Here is a 20,138-nt window from a genome sequence, read left to right on the forward strand (position 1 = left end):
TATTACTATTCTGTAGATAAAATTTGTAATACGCTTAACTTTTTCTTATTTCAGTTTCAGTAACATAATATCAGATATGAAAGTTGCCAGATCTGCCACAGCTAGAGTTAGTACAAAACCAGTTCATCAGATTCAGTTTGATGAAGAAGCTGACAGTTATGCTGGCCAAGAAAAGACCGTTGACCTTAGAAAAAGGTATTAAAGGTTTGCAGTTTATTTGGTTTTGTTTTGTTTAACTTTAGATTTACTTTGTTGTTATGCATATTATTGCTGATAGGCATCTGAGCATTATGGCTGCATTTATGTCTGTCTCCTTACTCAGCATGTACTGTTTCCTAGAGAGGGAAAGATGTTGTGAGTTTAGCATTCCTATACTTTTCTATACTATAAATCAAACTGGGTCCTGTCTCACTTTTACCCATGGTGAATAGAGGGTTCCTGATTTAGAATAAGTTTGAGCTGACTGAATTCTGAATAAACGAACATTTTGTGAGAAGCATTATTTTTCATTCCAATACGTGCCAAACAATGTATATTCATATACCCTTTATATCTATATAATCATCTTTTTTCATACCCTAGAGGAATAACTCACCATCAAAGAAAGAAAGATCCATTGTAATACCTTAAAGTAGTAGATTATTTGTGACAATTTGAATTTAGCAATTTGCAGTTCTTTAAAGATGCTAAGTTATGCCTTACATGGTTATTTTATAATAGAAAGCTATCTGTATTTATATAAAGTTTCTGTTCTTTCTCTCTCAATCCTGTAAAGTGATATTTGGGTAGGGGGAACCAGATATTTAGCATGGTCTGACAAAAACCAACTCAACTTCATAGCAAATGTGTTCACAAATGGATTATTTTTGATGCATATTTTAAGGATTTTAAGTATAACCTCAGCAATTTGAGTTAGCTCCTTCCAGATGTTAAATTATTAATTTGTATAGGAAGATCGGAAAAGATGGTCAGCAGTTACCAAAGGAATTTCAAGAGCTTACAGTGACTTTGGAATTTCAAGAGCTCACATTAATTTGTACAGGAAGATTAGAAAAGATGGTCAGCAGTTACCAAAGGAATTTCAAGAGCTTACAGTGAATTTCAAAAGCTTATCTGAATTACTGTTTTAAAGTTATTTTATGACTACAACATATTATTGAATAAAGTATAATGTATCTTGGTGTTTTACTTAAGATTCCTGAAGAATATTTAAATTTAGTCTTATTTGAATCAATCTTCTTTGAGATGATCCATGTAACTACATCAGAATGCCATATTTTTAATGATACTAGCTATCATTAAAAACTAGAAGGCCCCAAGGATGGAGCTAAAAAAGTAAGAAAGGCATGTATGTGCATATAATGACTGTGATGAAAAGCTGACGAAAGGACTCTAGAACAAGGAGAAGCACTAGTGAGATACCAAATTTTTTACTCTGCTCTGACTTGGGACAGCCTGAGACAATCCAGACCTGGCCTGATTTCTTCAGTTAGAGACAGAGACGTGAGTCACAGAGCACTGGCTTTGGAATCGTGCTGGCCTGCCTCAGAAGTGTGGCACTGTGCCACTGACTGGGGAATTCCGTGACTGGGGACTTTCAAAGCCTCATCAGTCTTTCCTCATTATAAAATGCTGAAAGTGAAGCCTAGCTTAAACGGTTTTCTTAAACAATGTGAAAGAACCATGTGTAAACTATATGTACTAGATGCACAACAAATGTGTTTCCTTCCCTTCCTCTTTGGTACATTCCAATTTTAAAATTCTATACTTTGTTGAATCCTTCTCTCTTCACTGTGAGTTACTTTAATCTGTCATCCTGTTCATCTGGTGCTAAGTTGAGGTACTGCCACCCAGGTAAGGAGAAGAATGCAAGGCACTGAGGATAGTTCTGGAATATAAATGCCTTTGTTCATAAGTATTTGGGAACCTGCTAGAGGAAAACATGTGATGTGAGATCACTTTATTTAATTATAATATAGTATTTGCATTTTTCAGTTAGTTTAATTTAGTAGGAAAAAGTAATTTGATCCAGAAAATAATTCAAAATTATTTTAAAAAATAAATCCTCCATTTATAAACTGGTTTTTAATCTGCCAGTAAATTTACTGAAGTATGAATTAAAGTCTAAAGCAGTTGATTAAAATATACAAGGAAAAGTTAACTTATTAACTCTCTGACATTAATTTCAACAGTTAAAAATAGTTATGTAAAAAAAGTTGATCATTATTTTAAAATTACAGAACAATTGCTTTATAAGTGAGAATGTTTTGATTTATCCATGCAATCTTTTATAATTTGTAATTAAACATGCAGTGTTTTCTGCCCTTAAACTAAGACAAAAGTTGACTTTAACAGTTTTTTTTTGCTTGTGTGTGGAGGGGCCTCTTTGGGTTCATCTTGTTTGGAAGTGCGCTTCCTGGACTTGTATGTCTATTTCCTTTGCCAGGTTAGGGAGGTTTTCAGTCATTATTTCTTCAAATAGGTTTTCAATTTCTTGCTCTCTCTCTTCTTTTGATACTCCTATAATGTGAATGTTGTTACACTTGTTATTGTTTCAGAAGTTCCTTAATCTATCCTCATTTTTTTAAAATCTTTTTTTCCTTTTGCTGTTCTGATAGGATGCTTTCAGCTACCAATCGGAACAACAAAATCAGTGATTTGTCTTCCAAATCACTGATTCCTGATTCAGTCCTCTGTTTCATCTAATCTGCTGTCGATTCCATCTAAGATATTCTTTTCAGTTATTGTGTTCTTCATTTCTGACTGGTTCTTTTTTTTTTTTTGGTCTGATTGGGTTTTTTTTTTTTTTATGGTTTCTGTCTCTTTGTGTAAGTTCTTACTGAGTTCATCTGTTCTTCCCCTAACTGCATTGAGCATCTTTATAACCAGTGTTTTGTCTGTATCTGGAAGATTGCTTATCTCTATTTCATTTAGTTCTTTTTCTGGAGTCTTGTTCTGTACTTTCATTGGGACATCTTTCTTTGTCTCCTCATTTTGGCTGCCTCCCTGTTTTTTTTTTTTTTCTTCTACATGCGAGGGTAGATTGGCTACATCTTCCAGTCTTGGTAGGACGTCTTTATGTAGTAGGTGTCCTGTGGGGCCCAGTGGCGCAGTGTCCCTGATCACCTGAGCCGGGCTCTCCAGGAGTGTCCCTTGTGTGGGTTGTGTGTGCCCCTCTGTTGTAGTTGAACCTTGATAGCTGTTGGCACATCAGTGAGAGGGATTGACCCTCAGGCTAACTGTCTGTGAGAACTGACTGTGACTATAGTGGACAAGCTGTTGTGTGGGGGCTGACCCCACGGAGTAGGATCTGCTGTAGTGGGGCTCTGGTGCCTGCTTAGTCCACCTTTGGGTGTGTCTTTTGTGGAGCCGATTGGGTGGTGCTCTGGTATGGCCACCAGGTGTGTTGGTTCTGGGGCCTCTTGGGAGGAGCTACAAAGTGATTCTGCAGTTGGTAGCTCCCTGTGGTGGGCTTGGCGGTGCCTGGGAAAGGCTATGCTATGAACTGAGGCTGGCTGATTTCCAGTGCCAGGCTGGGGGCTGCTTAGCAAGAGGTACAGTGTATGCCGAGGGCAGAGGCTGCTTTTGTAGGGTTTGTGGACCTTTGTGAGATTTTAGGAACGTCCTCAGTGTAGGCCGCTTGTGAGTAACAGCTGCTGAAAGAGGTTCTGGCCTGTGCTAGAGTTGAGTGGGATGGGTTCTCAGGGAATCACTAAGGTAGGTGAGTTTGATGGAGACTCAAACTTGGCTTCTACCTGTGGCTGTAGGCTATGTGGGGGGAGGGCCCAACAAAGGAATAATGGTGCCTGCCAGCACTTTTGTCTCAGCTAGAGCTGTTTTCTCCAGCCCTCACCCTGTAGCCAGAGGATTTAGTTCCTTCCCATATGTCCCTGGTGCAGTTGAGCTGCTTCCCCAGAACTGGAGCTCAGTGCCAGTGAGTCTGTCAGTGTGCCTGGGACTCCAGCAGCCCTCCATCTCACTCAGACAGAATCCCCGCCGATTTTCACAGCCAGAAGTTGTCGCAACTCCTCTTCCTGGCATTGGTGGTCCTGGGCTGGGGACCCCTCACTCTTTACGGGAAACCTCTGCAGCTGAGATATCCCTACCGATTCTTAACCTGCACAGGTGGGTGTGGGACAGCCTCTTTCACATCTCTGCCCCTCCTACCAGTTTTGAAGTAGTTGTTTCTTTATATCTTTAGTTATAGGAGTTCTGTTCTGTTAGTCTTCAGGTGGTTCTCAAGGGTGATTTTTCTATAATTTAGTTGTAATTTTGATGTCTCAGGAGAAGGCAAGCACAGTGTTTACCTAGTTTTCCATCTTGACCAGAAGTCCTGGATTCATTCCTAACAACTTCTAATTTAGCATATTTTGATACTTCCCACAATACTGACTTTTCTATAACATTAATATGAGACCAATCAAATAAAAATTATGGCAAATTAAGCTGATCTTTTCAATTAGGTATTTTGGAAATTAGACTGTTTTAACTGTTTTGTTGTATTATGATGTTAAAATTCAAGTGAATTTGTTTCTGTTTTCAGTATCAGTCCTAAAGACATGACAATTTAGTTAAGACATCTGATGTGGGTCTGTAGAATTATTTTTAATTTCTACATTGAACATTTAATATAAGATTTTCTTCTCAAACAATTTTTTTATTGATGGTGTATAAAAGTATTCATTAAGTAAAATGTTTTTTCTTTTTCCATTTAGAAAAAATATATTCAAGGGGAAGAGACTTAACATTTTTGATCCTAAGGCAGTTACTGAAGAGGCATCTGAAACAGGTTTGTTAAGAAAAGAAAAACACAATTTTTCAGATGTAGAAAAATTCCATTTTTGAAAAACGTCCTTAATGTTTAATTGCATAATGATCAGATATTTTAATATTCCATCCTGTCATTGGCCTGTATCCCACTTATGAATGTGGTTATGGACATTGCTAGTCTTAGTCAGATTTTCCTCTTGAAGTGTTGCCTTGTGTGAGACAATGGGAGGTTAAGGACTAACTACCAGCTATATGAATTCAGAGTGATAGCTTGGCTACTAATTTGAGGTAGAACATTAATTATTTCCTGCTATTTGCAATGTATCTCTGTACTATTATGGAAAGATAAACTAGTCAGTTTCCTATCTAGAAGAGGAGGTAGCATTTGTAGAAGTAACTTAATGAAATAATTTGGTGATTGCTTAGGAGATGGAAAGAAGAGCATTCAGGGAATAGATTTAGCAGTAGTTTCTTTTTTTCTTAACACATAGTCTTTGTTCTCTATTCTTTTTCCTTTCTTCTTTGGGTAAGAAGTCAAATCCTTCAAATTTGCCATTTTAAATCTACTTAAAAGAAAAATAAGAGTATCCTCTTGCTTGGCATTATATTTGTTTTGCTGATAATATAAATGAAGAAACTCAGTACAAATGGTCTACAGCTTACAAGTGATTTCCATTTCTAAAGATTGTAAGCTAGCTTTTTGGACCTTGGTAGAAATAATTTTATACTTGATATTTAAGTTCTTAGGCCATCCTCCAGTGGCTCATTTAAAATTTCTATCAGTTACTTATATAAACATCTGATTTTCCCACTATTCAATAAACTCCTTGATAGTGAGCTAGGTCTCATTGATTTTTGTATAGCCAGCAGCAGTTAGCCAAGTGGCTTACAGATAATAAGAATTAGTTATCTTAAACCTTGAAATATTTTTTGAACAAATAAAACTAAAAACATATATCCATAGAGGAAAGGAGTTAATTCAGTCATTGGTTGTTCATTTAAACGAAGGTGAAGCTAAGAGAACAACCCCCTTTGTATTTTGTAGACTGCATTCCATCTTGTATGATGAAAAGGAAATACAGAATGCACAGGCATGGGGAGTGGATCACTTCTCGTCTTTCGAAGTGGCAGCTGTTAAGCTTGCTTCAAAAAGGGAGTTTGTTGTCAGGGCAACTGCTATTGTCCATCTAATGAACAGCTAGAAGAGGCACTTGGATTCTTGAAAGAGCCAGGTTGCTTTTTTTAATCAGAATTCTTATTCCTAAAACTGAAATTAGTTGGTGAGGAAGTATTGAAGTTAAATGTACTTTATAAAACAGTATAAAATGATTATATTCTAATAAGGAAAATAATGCACCAATTTATGTCAATTTACTCTAATGAAGGTACTGTTTTAATATGCTATACCTGCATGAGTCTAAAGCAGTGGTTCTCAACCTTTTTGGCACCAGGGACTGGTGCGCCTATGAGAATCTAATGCCTGATGATCAGAGGTTGAGCTGAGGTGGTGGTGCTAGGGCCGGGGGACGGCTGCAAATAAGAGAAGCTTCTCTTGCTCAGTAGCTGCTCACCTCCTGCTGTGCAGCCCAGTTCCTAACAGGCCACGGACCGGTACTGGTCTGCGGCCCTGGGGTTGGGGACCCCTGGTCTAAAGAATGTCTTTTGTTCCCAGTTAAATACAAGAATAGCAACAATGTGAAAATGTATATTTAACATTTATTTACTATTGTTTCACTACTAAAATAATGCCTGACTTATAGTTGACATTCAGTAATTATTTATTGACTGAATGAATGAGTTCTTTTGACTCATGATTTCCACATTTTGCTCCCTACTAAGGTCTTACCACTGCTACAAAGGATATAGTCATAGAGCCTACTGCTTATCCTGGGGTAATGTGGAGCTGAGAGGCAGTGTAGCTTAACGGAAAAAGGTTCGGTGTTAGATATCTGGATTATTCAACTTCAGTCTGCCATACTAACCTCTATGAGTTTCCCTTTCCCCACCTATGAAAAAAGGCTAATGCATCTCAAGGATTAAATGAGGTAATGCAATTAAAGTGTCAGGAACAGCGTCTAGGACACAATGAAGATTCAGTAGTTGCAGCTATCAATAATAATGATGATGATGATGATGTTGGTGATGATCATCATAAAAAATACATAGGTTAGGAGAAGAAAAAAATGACGTAGATGATAGAGCTCTGTTCATCCCTCTGATGACCAAATCAAAGTTGTGACAGAAACAAGGAGCAAACAGCAAGGAAAAATCACCTGGGGTCTAGATAAACAGGCCATACAACTAGGGAGAAATCTAAGAAATCACCTTGCAACAGCAAAAGGTAGGACAGGGCAAAGACTAGAGGCTGCCTGGTCCCCAGTGGCTGAGTGAGACAGAGTCTGTGGCGGCAGCAGCTGCAGGCACCTCTCAAAGGGGCCATGTCTGCCAGCGGTGATGGACCTGCTAGCTCTGAGCAACAGTGCCATTTCAGCTATGCAGGGACTTACAGGGGGACATTGAGTTGTCGGAGTGAGGGCCAAGGCGAGACTCGCTGTGTACAGAAGTGCCGGCAGTATCCATTGTTCCTGTGTTGAGCCCTCACCTCTCCCAAGTGTGCAGACGCAGAGTCACCGTAGGAGAGATGTCATCAAACTGGTTAAAAGAGGTCGCTCTGCCCAGAGGATTCCCTGAAACTCTGCCTCCCCCAACTTGCAGACCCACCCAAGCCACATCCAGATGTGTCCTCTCTTCTTCAGGTGCCCCTTGCTGAGCAGTGCCTAGACTCACACTGGAGGTACCTGGCTTTGGTTTCTTGTGTGGCCTTTTGAGGCAACTATAAGCACAGCATCTGTGGATTCCTTGCTGACTCTTAACAGGTGGCCCTGGAGGGGCTATACTTGGCCTGCAGCTGAACCCCTCTCAGGACTGTGCCACTAGTCATCTACGACACAAATCTACATTAATAAGACGAGGAGACTTAGGAGCTTTGCTTAGTACATAGAAACACACGGAAAGACAGCTAAAATGGGAAGACAAAGAAGCAGAAACCATATGAGAGAACAGAACAGAGGTCCAGAAATAATGGAGTCAAGCAATCTAACAGATAAAGACTTCAAAACACTGCTCAATGAACTTAAGGGAAGTATAGATGAATTCAGTGAGAATTTTAACAAAGACAAAAAACATAAAAATAGAAATGGAAATTATAAAAGGGAACCAGTCCGAAATGAAGAACACATTATCTGAGTCGAGAAGTATATTAAATGGAATAAATAAAGTGAATAAAGAAGAGAATCAAATGACCTATATAGAAGATGGGAAAGCCAAGGACACTCAATCAGAATGTCAAGAAAAAAGGAGCCAAGACTATAATAATAAATTAAGGAGCCTATGGGATACTATTAAAAGTAAAAATATCTGTGTCATAGGGGTACCTGAAGAGGGAAAACAAGAAGTTGAATATATATTTGAAGAAATAATGATGGAAAACTTCCCTAACCTGCTGAAGGAAATAAACATAAAACTCCAGGAAGTTCAGAGAATCCCAAAAACCAGGAACCTGAAGAGGCTCACACAAAGACACATTATAATTAAAATGCCAAAGGTTAAATACAGAGAGAATCCTAAAAGCAGCAAGAGAAAAGCAGTTACCTACAAGGGAGCACCCATAAGACTGGCAGCTGATTTTTTGAAAGAAACTATGCAAGACAGAAGAGATTGACACAAAATATTCGACGTGTAAATCCAAAAAAGGATTTACAACCAAGAATACATTATCCAGCAAAGCTATCATTTAGAGTTGAAGACATACAAAGAGCTTCCCAGACAAAAATAAGCTAAAGGAATTTATCATCACCAAGCCAGTATTACAGAAAATATTGGAGGGACTTCTTTAAGAAGAAAACACGTGTATCAAAAACAAGAATAAAGAATGGTAATAACTATATTCCTATCAATAAGTACCTCAGATGGAAAAGAATTAAGTGCTCCAACCAAAAGATAGAATGGCTGAATGGATAAGAAAACAAGACCCCTACACAGGCTGCCTACAGGAGACTCACTTCAGATTAAAAGACACACACAGACTAAAAGGAAGAGGATGGAAAGAGATAATTGCCTTGATGCACTGAATGAAATGGGTTGGATAGAGAGACAAATTTCACGTGATTTCACATACATGTGGAATCTAAAGAACAAAATCAACAACAACAACAACAAAAGTGGAAATAAACTCAGAGATACAGAGAATATTTAGATGGACACTAGATAGGAGGGGAGTTGAGGGCCAAAAAAAAAGCAAAGAGATTAAGAGGTACAAATAGATAGTTGCAAAATAGACATAGAGATGTAGAGTGTAGCATGGGGAAAATGGTGAATGTAATAAATATGTAAGAGGAAAAAGGGGTACTAGATTTGGTGGAGTGATCACTTTGCAAGTTATTTGGATCTCTGATCACTTATACAGCTGAAACTGGTATATTGTATGCCAACTATAAGTGAAAAACACTCATTGAATTGTACAATGTAAATACAAGCAGCTAATTGTCTATTATATTTCAATAAAGACCAAACAAAAAAAAAGACATAGATTAATCAGTGTCTGCTGAATGAATTTTTAAAATGTGACCATGATAATTATTTTACTGTTAAAATTACTCTGTAAATGTGTCTGATAAGCCTAACTGCTGTGATCTTTTCTGTGTGTCAGCTGTCCTAGGCCAACATAATTAATATCCAGCATTCAGTATGTGATAAGGCATGGTCATACATGAACTTTCATGTGCAAGTCTTTGTATGGGCATGCTTTCTTTTGGGTAAATATCTAGGAGTATAATGGTTTTATGATAAGTGTATTCTTTTTTTTTTATTATTATTTCTGGAATTTTCTACTTTTTCCCCCTGAGTTCTCACTTCACTTTTTTTTTTCCATCTTTATATTCCATCGTATATATGAATCATAACTTCTTTATCCAATCATCTTTTGATAGGCATTTAGGTTGCTTCCATTTCTTGCCTATTATAAGTTGTGCTGCCATGAATATTAGGGTGCATAGATCTTTACAAATTATTGTTTTGGTTTTCTTTGGATAAATACTCAGAAGTGCAATTGCTGGGTCAAAAGGTATATCCATTTTTAATTGTTTGAGAAACCTCCATACTGTTTTCCATAGCAGCTGTACCAAGTTGCAATCCTACCAACAAAGTATGAGGGTTCCCTTTTCTCTTCATCCTCACTTGTTGTTCTTTGATTTATTGATGATAGCCATTCTGACAGATGTCAGGTAATATCTCATTGTGGTTTTACATTGTATTTCTCTGATGATGAGTGACCTTGAGCATTTTTTCATCTGTCTATCAGCCATCTGTATTTCCTCTTTGGAGAAGTATCTGTTCCGGTATTCTACCCATTTTTAATTGGATTGTTTGTTTTTTTGTTGTTGAGTTGCATGAGTTCTTTATATACCTTGGATATTAACTTCTTATCAGATGTATCATTAGTGAATATCTTCTCCCAAACAGTTGATTCTCTTTTTGTTTTGTTGATGGTTTCCTCTGCAGTACAAAAACTTAGTAGTTTGATGTAGTCCCATTTGTTTATTTTTTCTTTTGTTTTCCTTGCCCAAAGAGATATATCCAAAAAGAAATTACTATAAGTAATAAAGAGTTTACTGCCTATGTTTTTCCTAGAAGTTTTATGGTTTTGGGTCTTACATTTAAGTCTTTAATCCATTTTGAGTCTGTTCTTGTATGTGGTATAAGAAAGTGATCCAGTTTTTTTTTTTTTTTTTGCATGTATCTGTCCAATTTTCCCATTACCGTTTATTGAAGAGACTGTCTTTTACCCCATTGTATATTCTTACCTCCTTTATCATATATTACATGAGCATATAGGTGTGGATTTATTTCTGGGCTCTCTATTCTGTTCCATTGATCAATGTGTCTGTGTTTATGCCAGTATCATGCTGTTTTGATTACTGTAGCCTTGTAGTATGGTTTGATATCAGGTAGTGTGATACCCTCAACTTTGTTCTTCTTTCTCAAGATTGCTGTTTGGGGTCTTTTATGGTTCCATATAAATTTTAGGATTATTTGTTCTAGCTCTCTGAAAAATGTGATTGGTATTTTGATAGAGATTGCATTGAACCTATAGATTGCTTTGGGTAGTATGGCCATTTGAATGATGTTGATTCTTCCTACCCATGAACATGGTATATGCTCCCATTGATTTGTAACTTCTTCAATACTTTTTCAATGACATTTTTCTGAGAACGGGTCTTTTACCTCCTTGGTTAATTTGATTCCCAGGTATTTTATTGTTTTCGATGCAATTGTAAATGGGATCGTTTTCTTAATTTCTCCTTCCGAAATTTCATCATTGGTATATAAAAATGCCACTGACTTCTGAATATTTATATTGTAACTTGCTACTTTACTGAATTCACTTACCAGTTCTAACAGTTTTTTGGTGGAATCTTTAGTGTTCTCTATATACAGTATCATGTCATCAGCAAATAACGAGAGTTTTACTTCTTCCTTTCCAATTTGGATACCTTTTATTTCTCTTTCTATTTTATTGCTGTGGCTAAGCCTTCCAATACAATGTTGAAGAGGAGTGGTGAAAGTGAGTACCCTTGTTCCAGATCTTAAGGAAAACGCTTTTAGCCTTTCCCCATTGAATATGATGTTAGCTGTAGGTTTGTCATATATGGCCTTTATTATGATGAGGTATGTTCCCTCTATTCCCATTTTACTGAGAGTTTTTATCATAAATGGATGCTAGGTTTTGTCAAATGCTTTTTCTGCTTCTACTGATATGATCATATGGTTTTTATCTTTAAATTTGTTAATGTGGTGTATCACATTAATGGATTCGCAGGTATTGTACCAATCTTGCATCCCAGGAATAAATCCAACTTGATCATGGTATATGATATTTTTAGTGTATTGCTGAATTCAGTCTGCTAATATTTTGTTGAGGATTTTTATATAAATGTTCATAAGATATATCAGCCTACAGTTTTCTTTTTTTGTAATTTCTTGTCTGGTTTTGGAATCAAGGTAACGATGGCCTCATAAAAGGGGTTAGGGAGCCTTCTCTCTTCTTGAAGTTTTTGGAACAGTTTGAGAAGAATAGGTGTTAATTCTTCTTTGAATGTTTGGTAAAATTCGCCTATGAAGCCATCAGGTCCAGGACTTTTGTTTTTTGGGGAGGCTTTTGATTACTGATTCTATTTCCTTAGTGGTAATCAGTCGGGTCAGATTTTCTCTTTCTTCTTGATTCAGTTTTGGGAGATTGTATGTTTCTAGGAATGTGTCCATTTCTTCCAGATTGTCCAATTTGTTGGCATATAATTGCTTATAGTATTTTCTTATGATCCTTTATATTTCTGTGGACTCTGTAGTTATTTCTTCTCTTTCATTTCTGATTTTATTTGAGTCCTCTTTTTTCTTTGATAAGTCTGGTTAAGGATCTGTCAATTTTGTTTATCCTTCCAAAGAACCAGCTCTTGGTTTCATTAATCTTTTGTATTGTTTTTCTAGACTCTATTTCATTTATTTCCACTCTGATCTTTATTATTTCCTTCCTTCTATTCACTTTGGGCTTTGTTTGCTGCTCTTTTTCTTGTTCTTTTAAGTGTAACGTTAGATTGTTTATTTGAGCTTTTTCTTGTTTCTTGAAGTAGGCCTGTATTGCTATGAATTTCCCTCTTAGGACTGCTTTTGCTGTGTCCTATAGATTTTGAATCATTTTGTTTTCATTTTCATTTATCTCTAGATATCTTTTGTTTCTTCCTTGATCTCATTGATAACCCATTCATTGTTTAGTAGCATGTTATTTAGCCTCCATGTGTTTGTGTATTTTCCAGTTTTTTTTCTGGTAGTTGATTTCTAGTTTCATACCATTGTGATCAGAGAAGACAGTTGATATAATTTCAGTCTTCTTAAATTTATTGAGACTTGTTTTGTGTCCTAACGTGTGGTCTATCCTAGCAAATGTTCTATGTGCACTTGAGAAGATGTATATTGTGCTGCTTTGGGGTGAAATGCTCTGAAAATATCTATTAAATCCATCTAGTCTAGTGTGCCTTTTAGGCCCATTGTTTCCTTGTTAATTCTTTGCCTGGAAGATCTGTCCATTGGAGTCAATGGAATGTTAAAGTCTCTGACTACGAGTGTATTACTGTTGATCTCTCCTTTTATGTTAGTCAATAAAAATTGCTTTACGTATGTAGGTGCTCCTATGTTGGATGCATATATGTTTACTAGGGTTATGTCCTATTGATTTCTCGATCCCTTTATCATTATGTAATGCCCTTCTTTGTCTCTTATTCTAGCCTTTGTTTTAAAGTCTATTTTATCTGATACAAGTATCGCTACCGTGGCTTTTTTTTTCATTTCCATTTGCATGAAATATCTTTTTCCATCCCTTTACTTTCAGTCTGTGAGTGTCATTTGATCTGAAGTGGGTCACTTGTAGACAGCATATGTATGGGTCTTGTTTTCTTATCCATTCGGCTACCCTCTGTCTTTTGATTGGAGCATTTACTCCATTTACACTTAAAGTGATTAGTGATAGGTACCTAGTTACTGCCATTTTATTATTTGCATTTGTTATTTCTTTTTTATTTTTTACCTTTTCTTTTTTTTACAGAGATCCCTTTAATATTTCTTGTAATACTAGCTTGGTAGTGATGAATTCCTTAAGCTTTCCCTGTCTGGGAAGCTCTTTATCTCACCTTCCATTTTAATCGAAAGCCTTGCTGGGTATAGTATTCATGGTTGTAGATTCTTGTTTTTCATAACTTTAAATATTTCTTGCCAGTCCTTTCTGGCCTGCAAAGTTTCCATTAAAAAATCAGCAGACATTCTTAGGAGGGTACCCTTGTAAGTAACTAGCTGCCTTTCTCTTGCTGCTTTTAAGATCCTCTCTTTGTCTTTGACCTTTGGCATTTTAATTATGTTGTGTCTTGGTGTGGGTCTGTTTAAAGTCCTCTTGTTTGGGACTCTTTGTGCTTCCTGAACTTGTATGTCTAGTTCCTTTGCCATGTTAGGGAAGTTTTCTGTCATTATTTCTTCAAATGGATTCTCAATCCTTAGCTCTCTCTCTTCTCCTTTAGATAGTCCTATGACCGTTTATTGTTACGCTTCATGTTGTTCCAGAGGTCTCTTAAACTATCCTCTTTTTTTTTTTTTTTTCATTCGTTTTTCTTTTCGTTGTTCTGATTGGGTGTATTCTGCTACATTGTCTTCCAGTTTGCTGATTCGATCTTCTACTTTGTCTAATCTACTGTTAAATCCTTCTAGTTTATTCTTTATTTCAGTTATTGTATTCTTCATTTCTGTCTGGTTCTTTTTTAGGGTTTCTGTGTCCTTTTTTATGTTTATCTCTGTTGAGGTTCTCATTGTGCTCATCTATTCTCCTCCTAAGTTTGTTGAGTATCCTTATAATTATTTTGAATTCTGTCTCTGGTAGGTTGCTTGTCTCCATTTCATTTAGCTTGTTTTCTGGAGTTTTCTCTTGTTTCATTTGTGGCATGTTTCTTTCTTTTCTCATTTTATTGGCCTCTCTGTGTTCATTTCTATATGTCAGGAACATTTGTTTTGTCTCTGAGCCTCGGCCAGATGGCCTAATGTGGAAGGTGTTCTGTGTGGCCCAATGACACACTCTCCCTGATCCCCTATGCTGGGGGTTCTGGACATGATCTCTGTGTGGGTTGTATGTGATCTTCTGTTGTCACCAAGCCTTTATTGCTGTTAGTACATCAGTGGATGGGATTAATGCTCAGGCTGACTAATTGTGGGAATTGGCTGCACCCACAGGATGAGAGTTGCTGTATGGGAGCTGACCCCACTGAATGGGATGTGCCCTAGCAGGCTTGTGTACTTGTTGCAACCACCCTTTGTGTGTACTGCTAATGGACTAGCCAGGTGTTGCTCTGTTGTGGTCTGGTGCCAGCCTCTGGATGCGTTGGTGTTGTGGCCCCTTTGGAGGGGCTCCCTCGTAGGCCAAGGTCAGCCGCTGCTTTTGCTTGCTAAGGGCTGCCGGGTGGGAGCTCAAAGCAGTCCACAGATGGTTGTTGTCTATACTGGATCTATAGGTGAGTGGAAGAGACAACTCTAGGCAGCAGTCCCGTTATCCCCCTTCCCTGACCTTGGGCAGTTTAGCAGGGGACCAGTGCTCCTCCAGGTCTGACACTGCCTGTCAGTTACTCGTAAATCTCTGAAACTGGAAGAGCCTCTGGGTGATATGTATGTTGTGTGGTGCCGGGAACCCGGGGGTCTCCTGGACCTATTGAGCAAATTTCTCCCAGCCACTGCAGTGTCAGTTTACATGCCAGCGCTGTCTCTGTGGCTCCCTGTACAAGTTTCCAATCATAGCAAGGTCAGCTACTGCTCACCGTGGGCTTGAATGTGCCACCCGAGGGCAGGGGCGGCTGCCGGTCAACGTGCGGCAGGCACTTTGTGTATTGGATGAGGTAGGAACTCAAGGAATCAAGGGCTGTCAAGCCAGTAGCTTCAATTTTCTGCAGTTTCTGTGTCTGCACAGTGGGCTACAGGCACTTTGTGGCTTGGATGAACTGGGATGTCAGGGAGACAAGGGCCATCATCAGGTCAATATAGCCTCAGTTTTGCTGCAACTTCTGTGCCTGGGCATTCCTGCTGTAGTCACAGATCACAGTGAGACCAGCTGTCGTCTGGGGCAGTCTCACAGAACCCTGCACTCCCCAGAGCCGATATTGCAACTCTTACAAGCAGCAGAGGTCTGCCTGCAACTGATTTCTGTTCAGTGCCCGCCCTGTGCTTGCTAAAGTTTGTTGCCTGAATGGATTGGGGTGGGGAACAGGGAGGTGGCTGTTCACTGTCAATGGGCCACCTGGGGCAATTTGTGGATAGGTTGAGGCAGGGTCTCAGGAAGATGCTGTCAGTCAGGTTAATACAGCCTCCGTGTTGCTGCTATTTTGGTAACCTTTTGAGCATTCCCACAGAAGTCCCAGATCACGGCAAGACCAGCTTCTGTCTGGGACTGGCTCACACATCTCTGAGATCCACCCAAGTTCATGTGGGTAGCAGTGATCTGCCTGAAACTATCTCAGAAATGCGTGCTTACAATACTGGCTGCCAGCTGTGAATGTTTGGCCCTGAATCAGCACCGGGCGTGGCAGCCATCCAGCAATGAAACCCCGGGGGCACTCTGCAGGTAGGGTAAGGCAGGCTGATCTCCTCAGGCCAGTGCATCCTAATGGCCCTGTGGGAGGGGTCTGCACTGTCAAGCTGGCTGGGTCTGTAGATTGCTCAGTAGGAGGGCAGGACTAAGGCACATGGTGCCTACCTGTCTAGCTCTCGTTCTGGTGCCAGGTAATAGAGACTTTCTCAGTATGAATCCAGCTGGAGCCTCTGACCCACCACAGGTCCCTGGTGAGTGTCCACAGGTCAGAAAGCCAGTTTGCGGGTCCTTCAGAGGGGTGTCTAGGATTTCAGTCTCCCTTCACTCAGAGGGCTCGAATCCCCTCTGGCTTTTACAGTCAGAATTATTGGAATCTCCTCTTCCTGGGCTGGGGAGCCCCCAAATGAGGCCAGAACTCCCCTCTCCTTCAGGGGAGCCTCTGCGGCCTCTCTCTCCCTCACAGTGACCCTCCACTACCCATGGGTGCAGGTCCAGCTCAATTTGCGACTTTGTCCCTCCTACCGTCTTCGATGTGGCTCCTTCTTTATATTATCAGACTTATGTGTTACAATCAGCTGGACTTCAAGTGATTCTTCATCTTGATTATTTTATAATTTGGTTGTAATTTCATTGTGGACCTGGGAGGAGGCAAACCCTGCCTTAACCAAGTCTGTCATCTGCTGGTTCAAGTATATTCTTTTTAAGAAACTATTTTCCGAAGTGGTTGTACCATTTTACATTTCTACCAGCAGTTTCTGGTGGGACTATGACTCATTCTTGAAAGATGTCTTAAATTTCCAAAACAAGTGGTTGAAACGTGATATGATGGTGGTTATAAGCTAATATTATATCACCTTATGGAGTTGGTTTGTAAGGATTAAATGAACTAATGTGCAAAAAGCATTTAGCACAAAGTGCTCAGTATCCATTAGTAGTGTTATTATCATTATTATTCTAATCATGTTATTTTTTCTTTGGTCTTTATTAGTAGTATGTTAGTGACTTATCTTGACAGACTAAAAATAAAGTCTAGACAGGCTGGACTTTTAAAAGATCAAAGTCACGGGTTATATAAAAATATTCACATTCATAAAAATGTCCTTAAACAAAATACATATTTTTTCCTTTCCAGTAGTGGAGGCAGTGAGACTTTAGGGGTTGTTTACCTAGCATTGTAGTAAAAGTTAAGGCTTGCAGTTATTGTAGTTGTCGTCATTATATATCATTTTTGTTTCAGTTTTAGCTTTCAGAGAATGACCTTTCAGTATATACTATTTAATTATGAGCTTCAAGGTCTGAAAATGTATTACCAACTCAAAGTTGATTATAACATTCTTAAAAAGAAAAATAATTGACACTGACTTGTGCTTATTTGAAATGTTTTTACTATACAGAAACAGCACCTTCTCTTTGGGATGTGGAATTTGCTAAGCAGTTAGCAGCCGTAAATGAACAGCCCTTTCAGAATGGTTTTGAAGAGATGATCCAGTGGACAAAAGAAGGGAAACTGTGGGAGTTCCCAGTTAACAATGAAGCAGGTAAGTCCTAACCTCAGAGGTTTATAAAATTCAGTGATTGAGATTAAATGTGGCATATGTTCAGTTACAGAGTCTAGATACTTACCTGAATTTCTGAACTTTGTGTAAACATCTTTGTCATTTCCTAAAAGAAATATGAGTGTTTTTTTTTTTTTAATGTTAGAATGTCACTTAATTCTAGATGTTTGCTAAGGAAAATGAAGAAAAATTATATAGCAGAAATGCATTATGAATTTCTATGACATAAAAGTGCAAATGGTGCCAGTTTTTTAGTTGTTAAGTAGAAAATTACCTGGCAAATATTCTAATATACTGAATACTGGATATGAGACTATACTTCAGTTTTGGGGAACATTATAACTCTTAAGATTTTATGCTAGTATCTTTTATTTATAAAACTGTTGCCTTAATGAGTTGTAAGGTTCCTTGTACTCAAAGCCACTCAAAGCAAAAATGTTAGGAGGCTTTGAAACTCTTTGGAACTCTTTAGTTTCATACCTAGATTTTTTGAATTGGTAATAAAATATTATCTACTTTCCTAGAGATTTTTCTGGAGTTGTTACTTTTTCCTTAATCAAAAGGAAAACAACATTGCTGTGCCATTTATTTTTATGGCACCCATGTGGTCATCAGCTAAACATTTTTATTGAATTTTATAGGTGCATTTTCAATTAGAACAGATTTGTTTACTTTTTTGGTAAGATGAGCTAGAAGTTGCAAATACCTCAATAAGTCTTGAGAAATCGTCCATACTTTAACCTTTGTAGTATTATGCTATCACTATAATATTTTAATTTTTGATAACCTTTCATTTGTTTGGATTAATAAGTAGAATGGAAGCTTAAATATCAGAAATATTTAGTCTTGTTTTCATAAAATATAACTTTGTATAGGAAAACTTTAGAGACTAACAAATCCTTTAACAAATTCGTAATATTTTGTGTATTTGTATGGTATATGCAGTAATATAGTATGCTGTTTCATCTATTACACAACATATATTTCTTAAAATTTTATGGTTTTTATACTCTGTAAGATTTAAAAACAAAAACAAAAAAACAGGGACTTTTTAGTTGTACAAACCTGAGTAGAAATCCCATTTCTGTCAATTATAAGCCATTTGCCTTTGAGGAAATTATTTACTCTCTTGAGCCTCAGTTTCCTCATCTGTAAAATTAAAGATACCTCATTGGAAGAATATAAGAAATAAGGTAATGTTCCTGAGTTATTCAGCATAGTTTTTGGCATGTAATACATATGAATAAATGTTAGTTCCTTTCCTCTCCTATATGATCATAGAATTTTAAATGTCATGAAAAACTAGTAAAATACAATGTGAATTTAAGGGAAGATTTCATTATTTAATGGAACTTGAATGTTCCAAGTCTTTATGGTTAAACACATAGTTTTAAAACCCAGTATTGAGGTAGAATGACATGTGACTTTATTTAGGAGAGACAATGAAATGTAGTGGTTAGGGGTTCAAGTCCCGGGTAAATTATTGACTTAATCTCTCTAAGCCAGGGGGCATCTATAAAATGATAGGAATAATAAATGGAATTACTTTATGGGATTCTTCTGAGAAACAAGCGAGATGTATATACAAGTAAAGCATCATCATCATCATCATCATCATCACCACAGTTTCTACAACAGTGTTGTAAAGGGATTTGCTGCTGTAATTGTTTTCTGTTCTATACTGTAATATTTTAAAATCTTAAAATATTAGCAAAGATATTATGTATTTTCTAGGAACCACCAAATAGGGTAATAGGAAAGCCTGAATTGGTGGTACGTTGTCATCAACAGTGAAACACTTAAGTTCATCAAAATCTCAAGTGCCGAAACTCCAAAGAATTTATCTTAAATTTGACCTTGGTTTTGAGATAGTTTAATTTCTAAAGGGGGGGGGGGGGACAGCATTTTTTTTGGTCAGTTTGTAGAGATAAATGTGACAAATATCCATGTACATTATACATGTTATTGATGCTTCAGGGTCTGAAAGGGAGGTATCATTTCCAGCTCCTTAAGGCAATTGTTATCTGAATGAAAAACAGGAAAGGAACTGTAGAAACTTTCCCACTTTGCTCACTCCTCTCAATACAATTTAGGAACTTCTGAATACTCGGAGAGACTGGCATTAGAACTTGGAGCCTCAGCAGTTCAGTAGCATTCTTTTATATTTCTTAAATTTTAAGATTAATAAAATGTCATGCTCTCTCTACCAATAATTAGCTTATGAAGATTTACTTTGGTGCTTTTGGGGAAAGATGTTTTATTTTTAGGGACTCGCTATGTCAGTTTTGGAACATAGTATGAAAATGACAAAACAATGTGTCCTATTTTACAATTTACTTCCCAGTGTTGTGTTTTTCTATTATATAAAAAATTTGGTTTGTTGTTTTGCCACTTAAAATGTATAAATTATTTTTCCAATTCAAAGTAGGTTTTTTTCAGTGTTTGTTTTAAGAACTGGTTTGTTCTTTCTGTTGTGTTTTGCCAGCATGGAGATTTATAAGAGCTGTTAGGTAGAATTGTTCCCACTTAGATTTTGCAGTATTTGTTATATGTTGGATCAATAGTAAAATAATTTTCATTTTAGCTTTGACTTTGACTTTAATCACATTTTTGCCGTTACCTAGTTAACAGAGCTTTGTTCTTGA

General features: G+C 37.5%; 1 protein-coding gene across 1 annotated transcript in view; it reads left to right on the forward strand.

The window, feature by feature from the left end:
• The window catches only part of MRPS31 (mitochondrial ribosomal protein S31), a 43,473-nt gene that overhangs the window by 13,297 nt on the left and 10,038 nt on the right, over positions 1–20,138 (forward strand). Inside the window, exons 4-6 of the mRNA XM_011370363.2 lie at positions 55–195; positions 4,716–4,789; positions 17,332–17,475. Of these exons, the coding sequence (XP_011368665.1) occupies positions 55–195; positions 4,716–4,789; positions 17,332–17,475 (359 nt within the window). The remainder of the gene's footprint in view (positions 1–54; positions 196–4,715; positions 4,790–17,331; positions 17,476–20,138) is intronic.

Source organism: Pteropus vampyrus, unplaced genomic scaffold (genome assembly GCF_000151845.1).
Source record: "Pteropus vampyrus isolate Shadow unplaced genomic scaffold, Pvam_2.0 Scaffold167, whole genome shotgun sequence".
Classification (NCBI taxonomy): Eukaryota; Metazoa; Chordata; class Mammalia; order Chiroptera; family Pteropodidae; genus Pteropus; species Pteropus vampyrus.